This window comes from Oryx dammah, unplaced genomic scaffold (genome assembly GCF_014754425.2).
Source record: "Oryx dammah isolate SB20612 unplaced genomic scaffold, SCBI_Odam_1.1 HiC_scaffold_22, whole genome shotgun sequence".
In the NCBI taxonomy this organism is placed as follows: Eukaryota; Metazoa; Chordata; class Mammalia; order Artiodactyla; family Bovidae; genus Oryx; species Oryx dammah.
The window spans coordinates 12,774,307-12,799,984 of NW_024070206.1; the positions used below are offsets into that span (position 1 = coordinate 12,774,307).

The window sequence follows — 25,678 nt, forward strand, 5'->3', positions numbered from 1 at the left end:
GACTCTTGAGAGTCCCTTGGACTGCAAGTCTGTTGGACTGCAAGGACTGTCAATCCTAAAAGAAATCAGTCCTGAATATTCATTGGAAGGACTGATGCTGAAGCTGAAACTCCAATACTTTGGCCACTTGATGCGAAGAACTGGCTCATTGGAAAAGACCCTGATGCTGGGAAAGATTTAGGGCAGGAGGAGAAGGTGACGACAGAGGATGAGATGGCTGGATGGCATCACTGACTCGATGGACGTGAGTCTGAGTGAACTCCGGGAGTTGGTGATGGACAGGGAAGCCTGGCGTGCTGCGATTCATGGGGTCACAAAGAGTCGGCCATGACTGAGAGACTGGACTGAACTGATGTGGGATCTTCCCGGACCGGGGATCAAGCCTGCGTCACCTGCACTGGCAGGTGGATTCTTATCCTCCAAGCCACCAGAAAAGCCCCGGAAGAGACTTGGAGTTGGGACCGCACCCTTTTGACCTTTGAGTCTCCTCATCAAGTCTGTTTCTCACACACTGTAGGTGCTCGTTCAGTTTCAATGACCTGAAGTCAGTCGGGAAGAAAGCTCAGTACTTAGTCTATGGAGAACTTTGCTGGGAAAAGAGGGGAAGAAAGGCACAGAAGACAGGAGCTGAGGGAAGAGAAAGAGGAGTTGGAGGAGGGAGGGAGAGGCAGAGTGGGAGCCCCAGGGATGCTGAGAGCGGGAGCCCTGGGAAGGAGTGAAGGAGATGGAGGGGCTCTGAAGCGAGGCGGCAGGGGTAGGGTCTCCTGGAGGGCTCCTGGAGTAGCAGACTCAGGCTTCTTCTAGGAACCAGAAACAGACTTGCAGATATAAGAACAGCCATGTGGTTGCCAAGTGGGGACCAGGGGAGGGTATTTGGGATTAGCAGACACAAACTATCACAGACAGGATGGGCAGACAGCAGGGTCCTGCTGCATAAGCAGGGGGCTGCACTCCATACCCTGTAATAAACCCTAATGGAAAAAGAAAATATAATAGGAGAAATGAACGATGGGAAAAAAGGGGAATTCTTCGTCCGGGAATAAGAGAACATCTGGACCCAGCAGTGCTGACGTCGCTGCAGGGACAACAGTTTCCACGGTTCCCAGAACAGGAGCACCATCTAGGCACAGTCACTGGTACTTACCAAAACTATGTCTCAATTTTCTTATCCCCCTTCAAAGTGTGGCCACTGTAGAAATCACCGCTGAAGGTAAGTGGGAATGATGGGCAATCGGCAGCCAGGGGCCAACAGCAGAGAATCCTTTCACCCAAAGAAAGGAATAAAAACCTTTCCATAGTCGCACTTGATTGTATTTGCATTAGGAAATTCAAGCAGAATACCCAAGAAGTAATAAAAATGATGGTTACTCATGGATCGAGGGGTAGGAGGGTGACAGAGACGGGGAAAAGGATAAAAGTGAGACTATTTTTATTGCTTTTAATATTTTTAAAAATATTTAATATTTATATTACTTTTAATATTTTAATATTTAGTATTTTAATTTTTTGACTTTTGAACCACCTGAATGTATTCCCTGTTGTTGCTATTGTTGTTGTTTAAAGAAGTCAAGACTTTAAAAAATTGTCTAGTGAATTTCAAATGCATCAAAGAAAAGAAGTCCCTTCAGAAACAAGAGAGGGGAGCGGAAGTTGCCTCCTTTATCTAGTGCCTTTCAAAGCTGGGAGCGTCACAAAGCGAAAGATGCTAGGCCAGTATTGTTTATTAGAGCAGTTGGGTAAGGTGGGGCTCACGTGCGCAGAAAGCAACAGAGTCTCTTCACCTGTGCAGTGAGAAGGTTAGGCTAGAAGCCCTCATCAGCCCCTTGCAGCTCTCACGCTCTCCCAGCCTTTGACTGGCAGTCTCAGTTGGTTTGGTGTTAAAGGCGGGGCACTGCTTGTCCCCACTACAAGCCACTCTTTGCAGGGCTGAGGCTGTGCAATCCTCTCTTTCCCCTCCTGCCCCATTCACACTCTCACCTTTGAAAAGCTTGAAAGTCAGCCCAGTTTGGAGGAAATACATAGTTCATGACATCAAAGTCACATTTACACGTCAAGGTAAACAGAACTTTCCAGCCACACCCTTTGCCCACAGAAATGTTAAAAAGCTTTAACTGAATGCTAAACTGGTGCCATCTAGTGGCCCAGGGTGTCACTCAGCACCTTGTTCTTCAAGGGAAGCTTTTGTGAACACTGGGGTTTCTTTCCAGACTAGCCCTTGGAAAAATTGTGAAATCCAAGGCAAATTTTCCCATAGTTACATCTTCCCCTCTTGAGTTCTCCCCCGTGACAGGCAGATGTACTGGAAAAAGAGCAAATGTAGGTGTCCGGACGCTGATTAGCTGTAAGAGCCAGGGCAAGTGACCAGCTCCCCTGAGCCTCAGATTCATCCTCTGTGAAATGTGGGTAGCTCAATCATCCTTTCAAAGACGATGTGGGGAATAAGCGTGACGAAGTGTACACAGCACTGAACATACAGTAGCTGTACCCTAAATATTAGTTCCATTCTCAAGTACATCTTTTTTTTTTTTTTTTTTTTTTGCGGCACCACTCAGCATGCAGGATTTTAATTCCATGACCAGGGATGGAACCCATGCCCCCAGCAGAGGAAGCCTGAAGTCTTAATCACTGGACCACCAGCAAAGTCCCTAGTACATCATTATTTTAAAAACAGGAGTGAAAAGGGAATTTCCTGGTGGTCCGGTGGTTAGGACTCGGTGCTTTTACTACCAGACCAGGTTCAATGCCTGGTCGGGGAACTAAGATGCTGTACAGCCAAAAAACAAAACAAAAAAACAGGAGTGAAAAGATAAATATTGAGCTCTGGTTCCTGGAAGTATTCAAGTAGAGGTTGGATAATTTCCAGTTTGGATGCCAGCAGGAAATAATTCCATGCAGAGAAGTCACCAGAAGAGGCATTAAGGAACTCAAGTGATGAGGGCAAAGTTAAGGGAACTAACAAGAGACAACTAGACATCCAGAGACTAGCAACCACTGAAAGATATTTCCATATCTACAACAGATTGGACAAGAAGGATCAAAATGGAGTCAAGAGATATCCGAGCTTGAGGATGGACCACCTGGCTGAGGCTGGAGTCATAAGGGGTGTAGGCACCCCAGAACCCGGTGCCAAGGCAGGAAGGAGGCTATGAAAAAATAGCCCAGCCCGTTTGCCTGACCTTCCAACTCCTACCTAAACTCACCATGGGCCACACTCAACCAGAAGTCAGCTGGCAGGGAGGCTCGGGTTGTCATTTCTGGGCTCAGCTTCATGGAGCACAAATGTCAGAGAATGGATCTGGGGGAGACACCCAGAGAGTATCCAGTGCAGGGTGTCATAGAGGAAATCCTTGCTTGGGGGGAAAGAAGTAGATTAAGTGATGTCCATGAATAAATTCTAAGGAGAAGTGTTAGGGGAATCACTAACTGAAACCACTCATCCTGGCCAGGCAAGACAGTAACCACTTACATGAGTTAAGTGGATTCTTTGCTAGCTGAGCCACCAGGGAAGCTCAGGAATACTGGAGTGGGTAGCCTATCCCTTCTCCAGAGGATCTTCCTGACCCACGAATGAATCAGAGTCTCCTGCATTGGAGGCAGATTCTTTACCAGCTGAGCTAAGACCTGAGTTTGGTCCCTATCTTACAAAAGGAGGAACTAATAAAAACTAAAGGAATGCAAAACTAACAAGCTATTAGTACCACCAACTGTCAGAAGCTGTGAAAGATAAAAAGGAGAGAGGAGACTCGAGTCCATATGGCCTACCAACTTCCCAGAATCCTTCTCGATGAAATCCATTGTGACTGGGCAATGCATGCACCACCAGAAAGGATCCTGGGTCAGTTGGTTCCAGGGATCCGGGAGAGCCAGGGGAAGAAAGTCTTAATCCCTTAGCAGGATTTGCTTGGCTCTCCCCAGCCTGAGCCTTCCATACAATGCTATTTGATCTTCCCTTAGAAATTAGCCTCCTCTGCCAGGAAAGGGGAATTCTTTACGTGACAATAAGGAAAATGTAACCCCTTACACCAAGGGTGGAGTACGGTTGGCCAGAGAGAACCCAGGAATTAATCCCACCCCCATAAAACCTAAAACTTCAAGCCACGTGGCAGAGCAGCTCTCCTGGTAGCCCTTACCCCGCTGCTCTCTCCCTGGGCACTCTTTCCTAACAAAGCTATCAGCAAGTGTGTCTCCTCAGACAGTTCATTTCTGAGTGTCAGACAAGAGCCCACTCACCCTGGAAGGGATTCCCCTTCCTGTAACAGAAAAAAAGTAAGAATGAATATCTAACTTTGTGCTATTCACTATGTCTTTTAACTTTCTCTTTTTCCTAGCAACCCAGTACGATGGGTTTATTATCTTTTCTTTTCTTTTTTTTTTTTCCCACCCACAGATAAAGGAGAAAAGCTCAGCAAAACCAAGTAACTTGCACTGAGACACCTGACTGGGGAGTAGTGGAATTCTATCCTAGTTACTGGATGTCAATGACCCCTCTAGAGCTTCCGGGGTGGCTCAGCTGGTAAAGAACTTGCCTACCAATGCAGGAGAGGCGAGAGATGCGGGTTGAACCCCTGGGTGGGGAAGATCCTCTGGAGAAGGAAATAGTAACCTGCACCAGTATTCTTGCCTGGAAAATCCTGTGGACAAAGGAGCCTGGCAGGCTACAGTCCATGGGGTTGCAAAGAGTTAGACTCAACAGAGCAACAGAATGAGTGCGCGCGCGCACACACACACACACAAACACACACACACACACACACAGTGCCCCTCTATCCCTCAAATGACCCCCTCTCCCCTAGTCCTAGCTTTGGGAGGTTGGGGAAAGACTGATTGGAGGCAGGGAGGAGCTGGCAGAAGCACTCCCTCCTAAGAGGCAAAAGAAAAAGGACTCCACCCTTGGTGTAAGGGATTACATTTTCCTTATTGTCCTGTAAAGAATTCCCCTTTCCTGGCAGAGAAGGCCAATTTCTAAGGGGAGATCAAATAGCATTGTATGGAAGGCTCAGGCTGGGGAGAGCCAAGCAAATCCTGCTAAGGGATTAAGACTTTCTTCCCCTGGCTCTCCGGGATCCCCAGAACCAACAGTCTGAATATTATTCTAGGGGGCAGGGGAGGTGGATGGTAATTCTACAAGACAGAATATTGAATAGTCACTCATCTGAAAATCCTCAAAGGCATTCTTTTCTGAGAAGATGGTCGGACTAATTTATATTGGCCTGCTGACTGAACAGCCAGGCAGATGAATCTTCTCCTAAGAGACTGGTAGCCTCAACTGAAAACAGTTGTTTGGACAAACTGTCAAACTCCTGCAGGGCCCACTTGACATCTGTGTTTGCCAGGTCAGTGAGGAGAACGGCTCTGACTTTGAGAGGCTCAGGGTTTGTTGCCTGCTGCTCCCTGGAGATCTACACAGCAACTGAAGCCCCAGTGGTTGCCATCAAAGAGAATTCCCTGGAAGAAGGTCCCAGGGGACCGTGTTTCAGTCATGCTTGAGGAGTCCAGAGGCATTTGCTGTTCCATTCCTGTTACCCAAGTGTGGCCTCTCTGTACACCAGAACCAAATCAAATCAGGGTGGCTCCGTGGTAGGATAAAAAAAATCTGCCTGCCAATGTGGGAGATGAGGGTTCGATCCCTGGGTCTGGAAGATCCCCTGGAGAAGGAAATGGCAACCCACTCCAGTGCTCTTGCCTGGGAAATCCCATAGACAGAAGAGCCTGGCAGGCTTCAGTCCACGAGGTCGCAAAAGAGCAGGACAACACCAGAAAAGGATAGCTTTATTTCTTTGCCAGGCAAACAGGAACACACCGAGCTCCTGCCTGGAAAAACTAGGTGTCTCAATTCCAGAGGATTTGATGAAGTGTTTTATAGTCAGTTCAGTCGCTCAGTCGTGTTCGACTCTTTGCGACCCAATGAATTGCAGCACGCCAGGCCTCCCTGTCCATCACCAACTCCCGGAGATCACTCAGACTCACGTCCATCAAGTCAGTGATGCCATCCAGCCATCTCATCCTCTGTCATCCCCTTCTCCTCCTGCCCCCAATCTCTCCCAGCATCAAAGTCTTTTCCAATGAGTCAACTCTTCTCATGAGGTGGCCAGAGTCCTGGAGTTTCAGCTTTAACATCATTCCTTCCAAAGAACACCCAGGACTGATCTCCTTTAGGATGGACTGGTTGGATCTCCTTGCAGTCCAAGGGACTCTCAAGAGTCTTCTCCAACACCACAGTTCAAAAGCATCAATTCCTCGGCACTTAGCTTTCTTCATCACCGACTCAATGGACTTAAGTTTGGGTGAACTCCAGGAGTTGCTGATGGACAGGCATGCCTGGCGTGCTGCGATTCATGGGGTCGCAAAGAGTCGGACACGACTGAGTGACTGAACTGAACTGAGCTGAACTAGCTTTCTTCACAGTCCAACTCTCACATCCATACGTGACCACTGGAAAAACCATAGCCTTGACTAGACAGACCTTTGTTGGCAAAAGTAGTCTCTGCTTTTTAATATGCTATCTAGGTTGGTTATAACTTGTGTTGTATAACAGTGGCTCAAAGATGGGGTCTCTGACAAGATTAGGGTGTGAGCTGGGCTTGCAGTCCCTTAATCTCTTAGTCTTGGTGAACTTCTCTGATCTCATTAATTTTGTCTCAAGTGGTCGCCTAGATGCTGCTTCTTGAATAGCAACAGTTGGGATCCACCCTTTGGAACTCAGAGAAGGTCATGGAGGTTGGAGTCTTGCCCATAAGAAATGGGGGACAGAAAAGCCTCTGAGCCTGGGAGTCCCACAGGCCTCCACTCAGTTTCACTCTTACCTTCTTCACCCTTACCAAACTCATATTACCTCATCTGCTACAGCTTTTCTGGTATTTTGCAGAATTTTCCAGACTCTAATCTGAGGTTTCTGGCCTTACCAATCCACCTAGTGTCAGAGCAAGAAGAGTCGTCCTCAACATTGCTTTCACTAGGGTCACCTTGATGAAGGGAGCAGCAGTGGGCGAGAAAGGGAGACTGTGACCTGGGCACAGAGAACACTGTAACAGCTGGAGGGAAGCTTGGCAGCCAGTCAAAAGGTGGACGGTCCTCAGAACTTCCCTGGCAGTCCAGTGGCTAAGACTCCACGCTCTCAATGCAGGAGGCCTGGGTTTGAAAATGCTGTAATGAAAGATCCTTCATGCCACAAATAAGACCTAGCATGGCCCCCTCCAAAAAAAGGAGAGATGGATGGTCCAGAGGCAGGATGGAGAAGCACAGGCTAGCTGTAGTGAGCTGAGGTGTTGCTGTTGTTCAGTCGCTTTGTCGAGTCCAACTCTTTGCAACCCCATGGACTGCAGCAAGCCAGGCTTTCCTGTCCTTCACCATCTCCCGGAGCTTGCTCAAACTCTTGCTCATTGAGTTGACAATGCCATCCAACCATCTCATCTTCTGTCGTCCCCTTCTCCTCCTGCCCTCAATCTTTCCCAGCATCAGGGTCATTTCTAATGAGTCAGCTCTTTGCATCAGGTGGCCAAAGTATTGGAGCTTCAGCTTCAGCATCAGTCTTTCCAATGAATATTCAGGATTGATTTCTTTTAGAACTGACTGGTTTGATCTCCTTGCAGTCCAAGGGACTCTCAAGAGTCTTCTTCAGCACCACAGTTCGAAAGCATCAATTCTTCACCATTCAGCCTTCTTTATGGTTCACTCTCACATTGGTACATGGCTACTGGAAAAACCAAAATGGACCTTTGTTGACAAAGTGATGTCTCTGCTTTTTCGTATACTGTCTAGGTTTTTCATTGCTTTCTTTAAAGTGAAAGTGTTAGTTGCTAAGCCTTGTCCTACTCTTTGCTGACCTCTATCTACGGAATCTTTGCAATGTTATTTATTGCATTTAATAGACTACGATTTCATGTAGAAGTAACTTTTTGTTTTTCTTTTTTGGCTAAGCCACTCAGTTTATGGGATAATAGTTCTCTCACCAGGGATGGAACCCAAGCCCCCAGCAGTAGAAGACAGGAGTCCTAACCACTGGGTTGCCAGGGAATTCTCAATGACGTAAATTTTTTTATTTCTTCTTCTTTTTTTTACATGTACACACTGCTTTATTTATTTTTGGACATGCTAGGTCTTCATTGCTGCACACAGACTTTCTCTAGTTGCAGTACACAGGCTTATTGCAGTGGCTTCTCTTGTTGTGGAGCACCAACTCTAGGCTTGTGTGCTTCAGTAGTTGGAATACAGGGGCTCATTAATTGTGGCTTGCAGGCCATAGAGTGTACAGGCTTCAGTAGCTATGGCACCTGGGCTCAGCTGCTCTGTGCCCTCTGGAATCTTCCCAGACCAGGGGTTGAACCTGTGTCCCCTGCATTAGCAGGCAGATTTTTGTCCATTGTACCACCAGGGAAGATGCAACTTTTAAATGCACTGGGAAACCAAATAAATCCATGTGACTTGCTTTATCACAGTGCTGTGAAACTGAACCCACAATATCTCAGAGGTATGCCTGTATTGAGAGAAGCGGAAGACTGTGTTACAGGCTCAGCTATGGGCTGGCAGCACAGTTAGGCAGGCTAATGAAGGTACCAACTTTTACAGCTTACAACCACAAAATCATGTGACTTCTACCAAAATTTCTTGAATTCATCTACCACTCTCCATTCTCTTTGCCAAAAAATTAAACTGAACCTCATTAGTTCAAGCCACTCCCATCTTTTGCCAGCCTCTGGCCTTGCCCCTGAGGCATCCCAAATTTCTTTCTATAGAGTGATCTTTTCAAAAGTGAGTCTGATCAGGTCACCTCTCCCATGCCCATCCCCAAAGGTTTAAACACTTTCAGAAGTCCCTCACTGACCTTGAAGATGAAAGTTGCTCAGTCATGTCTGACTCTGCGACCCCATGGACTATGCAGTCCGTGAAATTCTCCAGGCCAGAATACTGGAGTGGGTAGCCTTTCCCTTCTCCAGGGGATCTTCCCAACTCAAGGATCAAACCCAGGTCTCCTACACTGCAGGTGGATTCTTTACCAGATGAGCCACAAGAGAAGCCCGTTGACTTTAAGTGAAATTCAAAACTCCTTGACAGATAAATAGGCTCCCTCCAGATCAGGTTTGCCACTTGCCCTTACCTCTCCCCACCCACAACCAAAAGGAATCCAAGCCCTTGCAGTTCCCATAGCAGAATTTTCTTGCTGGAAATAATAATTGTTTCTCTCTTACTGTATTGCCATGACCAGCTAGTTCCTTCTGGTCATTCATGGTGCAGTTGCCATGTCGTCCGCTTAGGAGAGGCTTTCCTACTGTACATGTTCACGCTACTTTAGCAATTTCACACTGTATTCTAACTGGCTGTTCACCTCCTAGTTACCCATCTCTCTGTCCCTACCCTCATTCCAAGACTGTGGGTTCCTTGGCAGCCGAGGCTCTCCTAGTATTTGTTAGAGCATAACATCCAGCACAATGGCAGGCATATAAATGTTCGATCAATATTCATTGAATGACTAAGTGAACAAGTCAATTGATTGCTAAGGATGACCCCTATTTGCAGTACGCAATTGCTTTAATAATTAAGATTTCTTAGAAATAAATATAGTAAAATTAAAATATACTTTTCCCAGTACATGCAAAAGAAAGCCTGTTTTCCCTTGAGTATTTTCCCAAGGGTTTGTAAACTTGTGCCATGGACCTTTTTTATACTATGGTTTGTGAACCCCTTCACCCCTTTTGTGTGCGTGTCTGACTCTTTGCAACCCCATGGACTGTAGCCCTCCAGACTCCTCTGTCCTTGGGGATTTTCCAGGCAAGAACACTGGAGTGGGTTGCCATGTCCTCTTCCAGGGGATCTTCCCAATTCAGGGATTGAACCCAGATCTCCCACACTGCAGGCAGATTCTTTACCTTCTGAGCCACCAGGGAACTCCTGTATTTTTTAAATACAAATAATAAAATACTGTTACAAAGGAATCACTATGATTGCTGTGTGGTTTGTTGCCTACATTCATAGTGGAGAAACATGTTAAATTTCAGATAGAAGTTCTAACCTCACTGTTTAACTAAACAGATTGGAAGAAAATATGTATATCAAATACAATTTAAAGAGTTCACTTGAATTTTACAGAAAAGTCACTGAGGCTATAAAAGGAAGACCCAAAGCTAAGTGCTAACACCACCAGTGACTCTAAGTGAATAACCAGTAAGATGACCTGGGTGAGAAAATGCACCTTGGCATTTTTATTTTCAAGGAAAATAAATCTTTTGCCATATGAAGATCTACAAGTTGCAGTGGGGAAACCAGATGGCAATCTTGAACCAGACGCTTCAGTTAGTACATACTTTACATGGGCTGCTTTACAATTGATTGTGTGATATTCTCAAACTGAGAATTTGTGATTAACATAATTGCATCCCATCCTTTGGATCTCCCTAATTTTTCCTTTTGGGCTTCCCTGGTGGTCAGTGGTAAAGAACTTTCTGCCAATGCAGGTGATGAGGGTTTAATCACTGGGTCACAAAGATCTGCTGGAGAAGGGGATAGCAACCCACTCCAGTATTCCCGCCTGGGAAATCCCATGAACAGAGGAGCCTGGTGGGCTACATTCCATGGTGTTGCAAAGAGTCAAATATGATTTAGTGACTAAACAACAACAACAACAATGAATTGTCCCTTTACAAATCATTTTCATATAATCACATAACCAAACCTAATCAATCTTGATGAATAAATGTCCATCTATACCTAAATAATATGTAGTATTGTCCTAGAACTACAAACTTGTTTCGCTTTGTTTTTATATTGGAGTATCCTTGATTACCTCATTTCACTTCCCTGGTTGCTCAGACGGTAAAGAGTCTGCCTACAATGAAGGAGACCAGGGTTCAATCCCTGGGTTGGGAAGATCTCCTGGAGAAGGAAATGGCAACCCATTCCAGTATAATTGCCTGGAAAATCCCATGGACGGAGGAGCCTGGTAGGCTGCAGTCCATGGGGTCGCAATGAGTCCGACACGACTGAGCGACCTCACTTATCCTTGATTAAGTATGTTATGTTAATTTCAGATGTACAGCGAAATGATTCAGTTATACTTCTACATATGTTTTTTTTTTTTTCAAAATTCTTTCCCATTTAGGTTGTTACATTATACTGAGCAAAGTTCCTTGTGCTATACAGTAGGTCCTTGCTGGTTATACATTTTAGAGCAGTGTGTACACGTCAATCCCAAACTCCCTAACTATCCCTCCCCACCTACACTTCCCCCTTGGTAACTATAAGTTCGTTCTCTAAGTCTGTGACTCTATTTCTGTACAAACCTGTTTTTAATTGACAGATATTTAAAATACATAACTTTATTTCTGTATACCAAAAAGGAGAATTTTGACACGGTCCCTAAGCCTCTGATTCGTTTTCAGATCTTCTCAAACTTTTTCCACATTCCCTTTCTCCTCCGTCTCCCCCCCCCCCCTGCAAATCTCGTTTCTTTAGGCTGGGACTCTCGCGAGATGTCGAGGTCTCATGAATTCTCCCATGAGCCACCGCTCTTCCTTTTCCGGTAAGCGGCCTAAGGTGAGTGTGTCTTCGGCATCTTTCTCTAGAGATGAATCCTCCGGTAATCCCTGCCATCCTGGCATTCTCGGCGCCAATTTCGAGACCCTCAGAAGAAGGATTCTCGCGCCTACTGATTCCTCCCTGGTGGACCAGTCCTGTGCGGGGGGACGCGTCGGAGCCCCCGGCTCGGCGCCCCTCTGCTGTCGGGCCTCTACAGGCCGCAGTGGGCGAGAATGGGGGTGACGAGGTTAGAGGCCGGCTCTGGTCGGTGCCGACTCCTGAGGGCCAGTGTCTCGCGGTGAGTGGTGGCCGCGAACGCAGCGCATTTGGGGCCGAATGGAGAGAAAGTTTTGGGGGGGAATAAGGTCAAGTCGGGTCGAGGTTTACTCAGTGGCTGAACGTTAGTTGAGCTGCGCTTAACGCGGGTAATACCCTGAAAGTGTGTGGAAAGCTTGGCTTTCTTGCGAATCTGTGTGAGTAAAGGAGGTTACTGTAGAGGGGTGTCGTTGGGTCGCGTTTTGACCTGATGCTGAGGAGGGCGCTGGGCTCCTCCGCACGGGTACTTGGATCCAGATTTGGATGGAAACGGGCTGTGTTTTCTTCCAGAGGGTTAGGGGAAGGACGTCCTTGTCGCTACTCTTAGTGTCAACGCTGCTGTAGGCAGCTGGTGGTTGTAGCTGAGATGAAACTGGATTGAGAGGAGGATGGCTGCAATGATGGCATTTCTTAGGACACCTTTGGATTAATCATGAAAACAACTACTCTCTGAGCAGCTGTTGACAGAGTTTATAGTACATAAATATTAAACTGAGTTGCTGAAATATATATTGACAGTTATTCTTGCTCCCAGGTGACTCCTAAAAATGGTGCGCTATTCACTTGACCCAGAAAACCCCACAAAATGTAAGTGAGCAAGCAACATTTCTTATTTTGGAGTATGAGGCACCCAGATACCAAGATTAACCCAAAAAAATTTTTTCCGGTATTTTTTAGCATGCAAATCAAGAGGTTCAAATCTTCGTGTACACTTTAAGGTATGTGAATCGTAGTTATGCTCTGAAAGAGTTGTTCCTTGAGTATTTTTTAACCATTCTGGAAAGGTAGCTGCGATGATGTGTTTCTTAGGACACCTTTGGATTCACCATGAAAATAAATCCATTTCTGAGCAGCCACCTTTTAATGAACACCTTGACGTAGGATTTGTGGAATTGGGTAAAATTACCAAAGAACTGCTTGAGAACCTAGTGCACAGATCAAGATATGGGAAATGTAATTGTAATTTACAAGATAATGGAGAATATATTAACAGTGAATAAACAGGTTTAGGATTCACAGTTCCCCACCTTCAAAGGAAGCCTCCCTGGCTCATAACAGATTGTGTATTATGTTTCAAGAAGGGAAAGGATTTCGCTCTTGATGAAGGTTGACACTTTGAAAATACTGGAATTTGTTTAAATCTGATTTTTTTTAAAGGGTGGTTAATTCATAGCTTACATTATTTATGTTTAGAACACTCGTGAAACTGCCCAGGCCATAAAGGGTATGCATATCCGAAAAGCCACCAAGTATCTGAAGGATGTCACGTTAAAGAAGCAGTGTGTGCCGTTCCGTCGATACAACGGTGGAGTTGGTAGGTGTGCACAGGTAAGAATTCCTAGTTGTCATTTAAAAAGACAATTTGTTAGGGAAGGGAGTCAGTGAAAGTGAAGTCACTCAATCCTGTCCGACTCTGCGACCCCATGGACTATAGCCCACCAGGCCCCTGTGTCCATGGGATTCTCCAGGCACGAATACTGGAGTGGGTTGCCATTTCCTTCTCCAGGGGATCTTCCCAACCCAGGGAACCGCATTGCAAGCAGATGCTTTAATCTCTGAGCCACCAAGGGAGAAAATGGCTAATGTCTTCCTTTACTGAGGCTGTGATGACAATCTTTGGGACACCTTTGGATTAACCATGGAAAAAAAGCATGTTCTGAACAACCTTGATGTTGGTTGAAGTAAATTCATCTTGTAACATTGATTTAAATTGAGGGAAAATGCTAATAAACTCTCTGGTTCTGTTTTTTAGGCCAAACAGTGGGGCTGGACTCAGGGTCGGTGGCCCAAAAAGAGTGCTGAATTTTTACTACACATGCTCAAAAATGCAGAGAGTAATGCTGAACTTAAGGTACCCACACTATAAGCATCTTCACACATGCAGCTTGGGTTGTTGACTCAGTAACAATTGTTGTCTGGATCTATTTTCTTGGTTGAACTTGTTTTTTTCTTTGATGGACTTGATGAAAGTAGCAAAAGTTCCCATTAAAGGGGCTATTTTAAATCTCTACTTTCAGTTTCCAACAGGAAGAAAGTTAATAAAGCATTTCAGGAGCATGGTCTGCAGTAATTTCAACCACACACACAGACATAATCCCAGTACATGCAAGAGAAACGCTTTTTTCCCCCTTGAGTATTTTACCGAGGGTTTGTAATCTTCTGCTGTAAGTGTTAGTGCTCAGTAGTGTCCAACTCTGCGACCCTGTGGACTGTAGCTGGCTAGGATCATCTGTCCATGGAATTCTCCATGCAAGAATACTGGAGTGGGATTGAACCAGGTTTCCTGCATTGCAGGCAGATTCTTTACCATCTGAGCCACCAGGGGAGCCTTTTTTATACTGAGGTTTGTGAACCCTTTCACAGCGTATATTTAAATACAAATACAGTTACAAAGGAACCATATGATTGACATGTGGTTTGTTGCCTACATTCATAATGGAGAGATGTTAAATTTCAGAGGTCAAAACAGCAGTGTGTAACTGAACAAATCCTGTGCCAACTAAACAGATTTATCCATTTGAGCAGTTATCCTTTACCTTTTTGCATTTGAAAAACTGGGTTAGAACTGGAATTAATGTAGGTCTGTTTAGCTGTAGCCCTTGCAGCTGCTAATTCTTGCTGTCAAAATCAAGCTTAGACATAGATCCTTTGAAATTCCTATAACTCCACTCCCTAATGAATAGCACTTATAAAATAGGTGCAGTTACCAGCACTGAGTTTTGGTAATTACTTAGATTTAAGGGAGGGAACTTAGAATGAAATTTAAAAAAATAAATAAATATGCTATTTAAAGTCATAAGGACTTGAATGATACAGTTTGTGGTGTTAAGATAAAGGTATTACCTGATTTAAAAATTTTTTTAAATGTTACATGATTTTGCTCCCTTTTCCCAGGGCTTAGATGTAGATTCTCTGGTCATTGAGCACATCCAAGTGAACAAAGCCCCCAAGATGCGGCGCAGGACTTACAGAGCTCACGGTCGGATCAACCCCTACATGAGCTCTCCCTGCCACATTGAGATGATCCTTACTGAAAAAGAACAGATTGTTCCTAAACCAGAAGAGGAAGTTGCACAGAAGAAAAAGGTAAATTACTTAGTCTCTGCTCTGTTTCACTTGGCGTATTAGATTGTGGTTGCTGTGATGACTAATTTAGGACACCTTTGGAATAACCATGAAAGAAAGCTATTCTGAGCAACCACCAACCTCTTATAATCATTTTATTTTGGCTTTCATAATTCTCATTAGTTTTTTTTTTTTTTTTTAATCTTGGAAGATTTTTTTTATTTTAATTGGAGGCTAATACTTTAAAATGTTGTGGTCGTTTTTGCCATACATTCACATGAATCAGCCATGGGTGTACATGTGTTCCCCATCCTGAACCCCCTCCCCACGCCCTCCCCATCCCATCCTTCAGGGTCATCCCAGAACACCAGCCCTGAGCACCGTCTCTAGCATTGAACCTGCACTGGCGATCTATTTTACATACGATAATATACATGTTTCAATGCTATTCCCTCAAATCATCCCACCCTCACCTTCTCCCAGAGTCCAAAAGTCTGTTCTTTACATCTGTCTCTTTTGCTGTCTCGATTATAGAGTCATCGTTACCATCTTTCTAAATTCCATAGATATGCATTAATATCCTGTATTGGTGTTTTTCTTTCTGACTTCACTCTGTATGATGGTCTCCAGTTTCATCCACCTCATTAGAACTGATTCAGATGCCTTTTTTTATTAGCTGAGTAATACCCCATTGTGTATATGTACCACAGCTTTCTTATCCTCATTAGTTTCCTAACAGCAAGCTGGAATTTCGTATCGTTCCATGTGTTAAAACTGTGATTATATACTGATGTCCACGCCTAGATGGCCATGACCACTTCAGATGTAATTTATGTGGAACGGGGCACCTCCTCCCTGCAGTCTCTTTCTCCAAGAAACTTACTTTCAGTAAATGATTACATTTAGTTCTTTAGCCTGGAACCTGGGAGTGACTCAGATCCTAATGGATCTGTTTCTGTCGATTTTCTCATATATTATCCTCCATCCTTTTTTGCCACTTGGTTATTTCCAGCTGGGCTCCTAGCCTGTAGTCTTCTTTCTCTTACTGCTCTAATTGCCTCCTGGCTGCCTTTCTGTGCCACTTCTCTATGCCAAAGGACTCATTCCCTTTATGATGAAATTTCCGATTACCTTCATTGAGATATAACTTCCTCTTTAAGATGTGTGGTTCTCCTGGAATCATTCTTCTAATAGTGCTTTTGTTTTTTCTTTTCCCCAGATATCCCAGAAGAAACTGAAGAAACAAAAACTTATGGCCCGGGAATAAATGCCGCAAAAAATAAATGCAAATAAAAGTAAAAGTGTTGGTTGTCTTAATTAGTAAATGTATTTCAAGTGTTAGCACAAAATGGATCAAATGAGTTTTCATTAACAGGCTGTTTTGCATCTTTTGGTACTTGTATAAAATGGAATTGAGAACATGGGAAAATTTCTGACTCTTTTCCACCTACTTTATTGAACTTAAAGCACCCTAAGTCTGCTACTTGGAGAAGGCAATGGCACCCCACTCCAGTACTCTTACCTGGAAAATCCCATGGGTGGAGGAGCCTGGAAGGCTGCAGTCCATGGGGTCTCAGAGAGTGACTTCACTTTGACTTTGCGCTTTCATGCATTGGAGAAGGAAATGGCAACCCAGTCCAGTGTTCTTGCCTGGAGAATCCCAGGGACGGGGGAGCCTGGTGGGCTGCTGTCCATGGGGTCGCACAGAATCGGACACAGCTGAAGCGACTTAGCAAGTCTGCTACTAAAGTAGCATTTACTGTATTGAGTTATGCATCCATAGCTGGGGTTGTAGAGGCGCTTCCGTATCACAAAGAGGAACTTTAGCAGTGGTTGACTTGTCACCTAACCTGATCCAGCCCTGAGTTTACGTTGATTTGCCTGTTCTGGACTTTTCAGCTAAATCACAATGCTTTTGACTTTGCTTTTTTTTTTTTTTTCAGTGTTTTTGTTGTGGCATGAGGTGTTAGCTTCACTCGCGTCCTCCTTTACAACCTCAGGGACTAGCCTGCCAGGCTCATCTGTCCATTGGATTATCCCAGCAAGAATACTGGAATGGGTTTCCTCCAGGGGAATCTTCATGACCCAGGGGTTGAATTTAGTGAACACTGGAGGACTTGCCCGACTCCTAAAGCAGTAGCATTTACTGCTCCTGCTGTGTGTGTGTGAGCTGCTCAGTCGTGTCCGACTCTGGGACCCCACGGACTGTAGCCTGCCAGGCTGCTTTGTCCATGGAATTGTCCAGGCAGTTTTCCAGTGGATTGCCATTCTCTTCTCCAGAGGAACTTCCCAACCCAGGGGTCGAACCCTGGTCTGCATCGCACGCAGGCTCTTAGGATCAGTGAAAGTTGCTCAGTCATGTGAGACTGCAACCCCACAGTCCATGGTATTCTCCAGGCCAGAATACTGAAATCTCCAGGTGATTTTCCCAATCCAGGGATCAAACCCAGGTCTCCTGCACTGCAGGCTCATTCTTTACCAGCTGAGCTATCAGGGAAGCCAGGAGCAATCAAAGACTAGCTGTCCCAATGGGAGTGAAGTGGTACAGCCATTTTTTGTAAAGATAAATACCTTTCAAAATCGACTTGAATGTTAATTTCCCCTGCTCTGGAATTTAGGACCCTTGTAGTGGGTCTTAAAATGGGGAAGGAAGTGGCAACCCACTGGAATTTTTGGCCGGGACGTCCCACGGACAGGATCCTGGCCGGCTACAGTCCACTGGGTCGCAAAAAGTCGGAGACTTAGCGACTGAACAGGATGAGGAGCTCAGCCACAGCTGCATTCGAAAGCAGCCTAGCCGTCGCTGTGAAACAAGCTTTCACACAGGTGGTGAGCCGCTCGCAAACGCGCCATCCGGGCGCAGCGTCCTGGGTCTCGCTCAGCTACGGGGCACCTAGGAAAGCGAGCGCTTCCGCCTCGCCTGCAGGCTCGAGTGACTGCTGCGGCCGCGCCGGAAGTCGCCCACGCCCCCGGCGGGCGTCCCCGTTACGTCCGGCGCGTCGTTAGGCTGACGCAGACGCGCCTTTGTCGGCCCCTCCTGCGGTGCCATTGGCTCGGCTGTGGTGACTCCCCGCGACCCTCTTGCCGGAAGCGTGGATAGTGGCCGTGGGACTTGGTCGTCGCGGGTGAGCCGGACCGGGTAGTGGTCTGGGGGGATCGGGGCGCCGTGGGCGGCGGCCTCGGTGCGCAGCGCGGCTCTCCTGCCCTCACGGTACACCAGCCCCCAGCCCCGCGCCCCCGCCTCCCGTCCACCTCGCCCTTTGCCTGCCCTGCGCCCGCGTCCACCCGCTCCTGCCTCTTACCTCCGGATCCGCTCTCTGGCCCGAATTGTTGGTATCACTTTTTATTGTCACCCCCGTTCTCTCTTCCTCTCTCCTGTCTCTCAGTCCTTACCTTTCACTCGGCCTGACCCGCTCTCTTGTCTCCAGACTGATTTCTGGAGGACTGATTTCCTTCCAGGAGCTGACGTTTCCCCTCCACAGCTGCTCCCTGTTCTCATAGAGCTTCAGCTTTTTCCTGTTCCATTGTATTGGATTAAGTCGAATGAAAGAAATTCTTGTCATCCAACAGTTTCGATCCATTTATCTCACTGTTATAATATTCGAGAATTGGCTTGGAGACAGTAAATAAAATTATTTTTTATCAATTTATCATAGCCACCTTTAGACCTTTCTAAGCCAGTTTCTAGGCCTTTCTAAGCCATAATTATGACAGAAGTAACTAGTAGTACTTGTTCTTGAGAATTTATTTAAAACAATTTCAAGTAGGTTAGAAACGTGAATCTTTATGATGGAACGGTTGCAAGTCATCGTATTATCCTAGTTCTCGGTAGCATTGCCAGTTGTTTTGAAGGGTTTCATTGCTTTTTAAAGTGTGTTAGAAAGGGGAATAACATGGAGATTGTGTGTTTTGGGAAGGAAAAACGGAAGAGCGTTTACTTAGGAAACCAAAATTAGGAGTTCTGGTTTTAGCCAGCTCTAGTTACCTAAAGTGTGGGCTTTGGAAAGGTTACAACTTTTGAATCTGTTTTGGGTTGTTTTTTTTTTCTTATAGTAACAACACTTAAATAGTACCTATCATATTCGGACGCTGTTCTGAGCTTTGTATTCCTATTATCTAGTCCACACTACATCCCTTTCATATAGGTACTAATATATATCTTCTTTTTACACATGGAAGAATTAAGGCACTGTCTGGTCAAATAACGTGCTCAGAAACATTGTCTAGAAAATAGTGAAAGCAGGTCTCAAATCCAGGCAGCTGCCCTGGTTCCTGCTTGATTATTATTATGCTTCGGTACTTGTAAGACCTAAACCAATCTGAAGTGCTTCAGATGAGATTCTAAAAGTCTAGTAGCCCAAAATAATGATTCTTTGTAAGATGCTGAAAAAGACTCATGCTTCTTTGGTTTATTTTGACCAGAGGATATGTTCTTTAAAATTTTGGAACAAAATGTTTTTGGCAAATTCCTAAATTATTTTAATTTAGCTAGCACTTGTGAAGACACAACGGAAGCCAAGTTAGCGCGCACACGTGCTGCTGCTGCTGCTAAGTCGCTTTAAGTCGGACTCTGTGCAGCCCCATAGACGGCAGCCCACCAGGCTCTCCCATCCATGGTATTCTCCAGGCAAGAACACTGGAGTGGGTTGCCATTTCCTCCTCCAGTGCATGAAAGTGAAGTCTCTCAGTCGTGTCCGACTCTTTGTGACCCTGTGGACCCTAGCCTGACAGGCTCCACTGTCCAAGGGATTCTCCAGGCAGAAATACTGAAGTGGGTTGCTATGCCCTCCTCCAGGGGATCTGCCTACTCAAAAGATCCAACCTGCGTCTCTTCCGTCTCCCGCCTTTGTAGGCGGGTTCTTTCCCACCACTCATGCCACCTGAGACTAGAGGACTGTTTTAAATAATCCAGTTTTGAAACAATAGTGGTCATTCCCTGATGTACATTTACATTTTTATTTCAGATTGGATTATCTATATCATTCCTCCTTTGTGTTGTGAATCATTTTAAATTGCCTAGTTTAACAATGCTTACTCATTCACCAGTAATTACTCCGAATTCCTTAATGTTTGGGTGACTCCTTTTCTTTATATGTAAATGGAAATGCTAGAGTACCCAACCTCACTAGGTGTTTGGAAGATTAAATGAGCTGATGTGTGTAAAGGGCTTAATTGCCTCATTCTCAGTGCTAAGAAGTGTTTGATGATGACCCCATAGACTGTAGCCCTCCAGGCTCCTCTGTCCATGGGATTTCCCAGGCAAGGATACTAGAGTGAGTTGCCATCTCCTTCTCCAGTGGATCTTCCCCTCCCAGGGACTGAACCCATGTCTCTTGCATTGACAGGTGGATTCCTTATCACTGAGCCACCTGGGAAGCCCTGTCTCTCCTTCATCACCAAATTTATGGTTGTGAAACAGTGGTTGGAGAGTTTTGGAGGCAGGCTTATCCTCACTCTTACTTTCAAGTCTGCCACCTCTTACACCTTTCCCTTGTAAATAGCAGCGTTTTTATGAATAGACTCTTGCTTTACGATAGTACCTGTAGTGTGATTTAAGTTTTTCCTTCAGTGTAGAAAGTCTTTTTATATATTTTAATCTAGGTAAATTCCTTCAGTCATTAATCTGTGATGATCTAATGTGTCTTTTCTGCTGTTTGTCAATAGTTCAGGAACTCACATCTGGGACAATGGTGTGCATTCCCTGCATCGTCATTCCAGTTCTGCTCTGGGTCTACAAAAAGTTCCTGGAGCCATATATATACCCTCTGATCTCCCCCTTTGTTAGCCGTATGTGGCCTCGGAAAGCTATACGAGAAACCAATGATAAAAACAAAGGCAAAGTAGACTATAAGGTAAGAACGTTAAAATGCCTTGAATGAGTGGGGGCGGTACACTCAGGGTAAAATAGTGACTTTTGGAAAGTCAAGTTCTTTGAACCAGAAGCTTCATTAATATGTTTAAATTTCCAGAGAAGGAGAAATACCGTATGATATCCCTTATATGTAGAATCTAAAAATGTAAATGATACAAATGAACTTACTTACAAAACAGAGACAGACTTACAAAAGGAACTTATGGCTGCCAGAGAGAAGAGTTAGAGAGTTTGGGATGGACATATACACTGCTATTTTTAAAATGGATAACCAACAAGGACCTACTGTATAGCACATGGAACTCTGCTCAGTGTTATGTGGCAGCCTGGATTCAAGGGGGTTTTGAGGGAGAATGGATGCATGTATATGTATGGCTCAGTCCCTTCACTGTTCATCTGAAACTATCACAACATTGTTAATGAAAAGTTCAAAAGAAAAAAAATACTAAATTCTAAATTTCTCTCTTTTTTAAAATAGGGGTTTGGAATTTTCTTATAAGAGATGTAATGAGTAGATTCATAGAAGTTTTCTTCTTGTAATGCAATTAGTTTTTAAAATGAATATTTAGATAGCTTGTTTTCCTTAGTGTTGGTGATTGTTAAATTCAATCACCTGCACAAATTTAGCCATCCTGCACATTTCCAGTAGGTTTTTCATTCTGAAGTTTGTGTTTTTAAAGAGAATATCTCTTATAATGTCTTTTTGTCATAATGATATCTAAAATGTTTTTTCATTTTAGGGTGCAGACATAAATGGATTACCAACAAGAGGACCAACAGAAATGTGTGATAAAAAGAAAGACTAAACTGATTGTCCCCAAGGATCTCATTGTTTTAAAAATGGACCTGATACTATGAAGCACCTTCTTTTTAATTGTCTCTGATCTTTTTCCAAGACCAGAATTTGGGTTAGATACTAATAGTTTAGACATTTACCTGACAGTAATCAGGGAATACCTGGTATTTGTATTTAAAATGTAGCTAGTTATATTTAACAACCTCATTTCTGAGTTCCTTTTTCATTAAAGTAGCTTTCATTTCTTTTATTGCAGTTTTAAAAATATGAATAAATATATAAGGTTTGTGCCAGTAGACACTGTTACTAAGTCAGTACCTAGAAATTTTGGGGGGCTCTAGCTTTTTTTATTCAGGCTCTTCGAATTTGAGGAGTGTAATTTTACTGTGAAACATTGCAGTGAGACTGTGCAGTCCAATGAAAGGTAGTTTTTAGAGATGATAATGACTTGAAATAAAGATGTAATTACTGTACAACTCAAAGGAGTAGCTTATCTGTGAGAATAGTAATTACTATTTATTGCTCTGAGAAGATAGAAAAGACAGGGAAATAGGAGAAACCTCTCAAAAATGGAACATCTTTTACATAAAGGTCTAATGTGTAATATAAAATTCTAATCCTTGTTTTGTTCCTTCTGTTCCTACAAATGTATTAAATATTAAATAGCTTGTTGTTCTTTTTTCTTTTAAATATTTAAAAGCAAGATTTTTTAACCACATCAGAAAGCAGGATTGGAATAGTGTGATGGCATCAGGATAGTTATGGGGCAGTGATACTTCCTTCTTTTTTTAAAAAAAATTTAGATTGTGTCAGTTTTTTTGTTCCATAGTAATACACCCTAAAGTTAGTGGTTTTTAGCAACAGTGATGTGACTGGTAAGTTACTTGCTGGTCTGGGCCTGTCTACATGGTCTTTCATCCCTGGGCTTCTTCCCTCTACTGTTGGGATATACAAATATTCAAAGATGACAAGACATATCTAATGTTTGTTCTCTCTGAAGCAACGAGAAGTTAGAAGGAACTCCCCACCTTGGGTCCCCAGTGAAGTCCTGGATCTTAATTGAGGCTCTGTTAAACTGTGTCTGGTTAAGTCATTGATCCACCTTGAACTTCCTTTGATAGAAATGAGTCTGTTTCAGCTTTTCTACCCCAGCACACCTGAGGGATTAGATAAATTCCTGTTAGCAGCTAAATCCAGTTGATTAATTTGGATTGGTTTTTAAGGTATTAAAACCTATATTGTGAAAGTAGCAGATGTTCATAGTAGAACAAGGCAAGGACAGGTTAAATGAAAAATGAATGTTCTTTCTTTACTCTCATTCCTTTATTCTGGCTCCAAAGATAGTAACCACTATTAGCTTTTCCTATTTGCCTGCAGTGCAGGAGATCCAGGTTCGATCCCTGGGTTGGGAAGATCCCCTGGAGAAGGAAATGGCAACCGACTCCAGTATCCTTGCCTGGAAAATCTCATGGACAGAGGAACCTGGTGGATTGCAGTCCACGGGGTCACAAAGAGTCAGGCACGACTGAGCAACTAACACATAGCACACACATAGCCATCTAGCAACTTTGTTAAAAGTAGTTTTTATTAAACATACCATTTACTAAAAACTAAATAATATTGCAAGGTTTATAATATCCTTATTCTCAGAGTCTGCAAAGGATTTACTCATTTAGCTGTTGCTTTTATCTCATGATTTATCTTCATATTTCTAAGTGATACATGTATACAGGTTTTGGAGCTATCAGCTGTAAACATGGGAGAAGGCAATGGCAACCCACTCCAGTGTTCTTGCCTGGAGAATCCCAGGGACAGGGGAGCCTGGTGGGCTGCCGTCTATGGGGTCGCACAGAGTCGGACACGACTGAAGCGACTTAGCAGTAGCAGTAGCAGCTATAAACATTACTGACTTCTGCCATGACTGAAATATAGCTATTTTACTCTATATTCCCTCTTCTCCTACACATCCTCCAAATACTTTTTTGTAATTTTTGAGTCAAAATTTGGAAAAATTTCCTACCAATCTGTGTGTATGTCATTATGTGTGCTCTAGATGTCTTCCCTTTGTCCCTCCAAATCTTTGCTTCCCTCACCCTACCCTCCTGCTCAAGAAAGCTGTATGGACTACATCGGTGGGCTTCCTGTGACCTCTGCGATTTGCTGGTTTGGCCAGTGGTATCCAGGAGATGGGAGAGAGTAAAGGAAGGTGTGAGGTCAGGGTATTTTTTCCCTTGGCTCCTTCCCTTCAAGGTGTCTTCAGGTCAGATGTGTTCCTCAGCCAGAAGTCCCTGAACTTCATGGTGACCAACTCCACACGACTCCTTGCAGTTTCCACTGACCTCTCCCTCTCCTTGTTTCTTTGGCCCTAGGGGTGATGGCATCTGTTAGTATTGGCTCTGGGTCACTGCCTTATCTCACAGGTACCATCGTCTCCTTGCTGGGACACTGATAGGATGAGCAGGTGACTACGGCTCACTCTGGGTTGTGAGTGTAGTGCGATCAGTTTCCCTTCACGGAATATTGCTTTCCTGCAGTTACTCTCCCTTTTCTCCCCCTACGCTTCCTCCATTGACTAGATGCTGCCTGGGTGCGGGGCGCAGGGGCAGTCCTTAGGACTTCTCTTCACCACTCCTGTGTTGCATCTCTTGTTCCCTGGATCCCACAGCTTCCTCTGTTGGTTTACTCCTTCATTGCTCCTGAAGCATACCAATTTTTCTAATTCAGTACTGAGTTTCATAAAGTTAATACAGATAATTTTGAAAAGTGATCCCCTAGATCATCCCAGTTCATTTAAACCTACCTTCCTTAGAACTGCTGATCTTCTATGGCCATTTCTACTAGCAATCTCACATCAGAGAGAAGAGACTAGTGGTTCCCAATCTTGTATTTTTACATACTACTAAAAATATATCTCCCAGAGCAGATTTCCCTGGTGGTCCAGTGGTTTAGAATCCGCCTTGCAATGCAGGGGACGCAGGCTTGATCCCTGGTCAGGGAACTAAGATTCCACTTGCCACAGAGCAACTATGCCCAAGTGCTGGAGCCTGAGTGCTAAAATAAAGAGCCAGTGCTGCCAGAAATTTCTTAAAAAGTTGAAGAGGATGATCCATAGTTAGGGGAAGCACACTGACTGAAACCGCCCACCCTGGCCAGGCACCACAGGAACCATTTGCATGAGCTGTTTTACAACAGGAAGGCCTAAGGAACACAGAACTAATAAGGCTCCACCAATGGGAAGAGTTCGGGAAAGGTCAAAATGAGACACCATATATCTGACCACCTCCCAGAATCCTCTCTGGCATTCATCTTGGCTGAACAAGGCATGCACCACCAGAAAGGACTCGAGTTAGAATGATTGGCTAAAGACAGCCCAGAAACTAATCCTGTCACCATAATACCCAAGACTGCAAGCCATGTGACAGAGCTGTTCTCCTGGGTTCTCTTACCCTACTCCTCTCCACCTGGGTGCCCTTTCCCAATAAAAATCTCTTGCTTTGTCAGCACGTGTCTCCTCAGACAATTCCTTTTCGAGTGTTAGACAAGAGCTGGGTTTCGGGTCCTGGAAGGGGTCCTCCTTCCTGCAACATGGTTGCCAACATTTTATTTTGCCAAGTGGGACTATATTAAAAGGATGTGATTTATTATCACCATCATTTCATAAAAAACATTTTGACAGCAAAAGAGTGAAAAGGAACATGGAAATAAATAACAATAGCCCATTACCATGAATACATTTATAAAGGAGATCTTTGTGTTTTCATGAGAAATTCGCAATTTTGGCCATGTTTTTATGGTTGCTGGAAAATCATATATCCTTGGACTGGATTTGGTAGTCATTGTTCTATACCACGCAAGTATTCTCTTGCTCCACCCCATATCAGCCCTAACATATCAGTCTATATTATATGTATGTTAAGTGTAGAGTCTAGGATTCCAAAGTCATACCCTTAAATTGTCTTGAAATATTGACCCCCTGCAGAGCAGTCACGGTGGCTGATACCTTGTCAGACAGACCTTAGTGGGAATAATGGGGCAGAAGTGAAGAGTGTAGACTAATTAACATTGACTTGTTTTCAAGGTTTGATTTTACTAACCTTTAGCATGACTTTTTATCTTAACTG

At 44.3% G+C, this 25,678-nt stretch overlaps 2 protein-coding genes and 4 non-coding genes across 10 annotated transcripts; all 6 read left to right on the plus strand.

Annotated features, from left to right (window-relative positions):
* Positions 1-11,438: 11,438 nt before the first annotated feature.
* LOC120880996 (60S ribosomal protein L17) lies at positions 11,439-16,318 on the plus strand. 2 transcript variants are annotated; one of them, XM_040264514.1, is made up of 7 exons: positions 11,439-11,526; positions 12,359-12,411; positions 12,502-12,542; positions 13,018-13,152; positions 13,577-13,675; positions 14,719-14,910; positions 16,109-16,318. In XM_040264514.1, exons 2-7 carry the CDS (start codon positions 12,372-12,374, stop codon positions 16,154-16,156), a joined length of 555 nt encoding a protein of 184 aa, XP_040120448.1. In that variant the 5' UTR covers positions 11,439-11,526; positions 12,359-12,371; the 3' UTR covers positions 16,157-16,318. The 2 variants fall into 2 exon arrangements, with proteins under 2 accessions (XP_040120448.1, XP_040120449.1); XM_040264515.1 differs by having other exon boundaries at positions 11,506-11,806; positions 16,109-16,310.
* LOC120881245 lies at positions 12,217-12,282 on the plus strand. The gene has a single exon (XR_005725272.1). It is a non-coding gene; the product is annotated as a small nucleolar RNA SNORD58 (small nucleolar RNA).
* LOC120881247 lies at positions 12,613-12,678 on the plus strand. The gene has a single exon (XR_005725274.1). It is a non-coding gene; the product is annotated as a small nucleolar RNA SNORD58 (small nucleolar RNA).
* Positions 13,423-13,489, plus strand: LOC120881249. Its single transcript, XR_005725275.1, has one exon. It is a non-coding gene; the product is annotated as a small nucleolar RNA SNORD58 (small nucleolar RNA).
* Positions 14,960-15,023, plus strand: LOC120881246. Its single transcript, XR_005725273.1, has one exon. It is a non-coding gene; the product is annotated as a small nucleolar RNA SNORD58 (small nucleolar RNA).
* Positions 16,319-17,896: 1,578 nt separating the features above from the next.
* Positions 17,897-22,229, plus strand: CUNH18orf32 (chromosome unknown C18orf32 homolog). Of its 4 annotated transcripts, none has more exons than XM_040264519.1 (3): positions 17,897-18,028; positions 20,554-20,741; positions 21,502-22,229. In XM_040264519.1, the coding sequence occupies exons 2-3, from the start codon at positions 20,577-20,579 to the stop codon at positions 21,565-21,567; spliced, it is 231 nt and encodes a 76-aa protein (XP_040120453.1). In that variant the 5' UTR covers positions 17,897-18,028; positions 20,554-20,576; the 3' UTR covers positions 21,568-22,229. The 4 variants fall into 4 exon arrangements, with proteins under 4 accessions (XP_040120453.1, XP_040120452.1, XP_040120451.1 ...); XM_040264518.1 differs by having other exon boundaries at positions 17,898-18,100; XM_040264517.1 differs by having other exon boundaries at positions 17,899-18,014.
* The last annotated feature ends 3,449 nt before the right edge of the window (positions 22,230-25,678 follow it).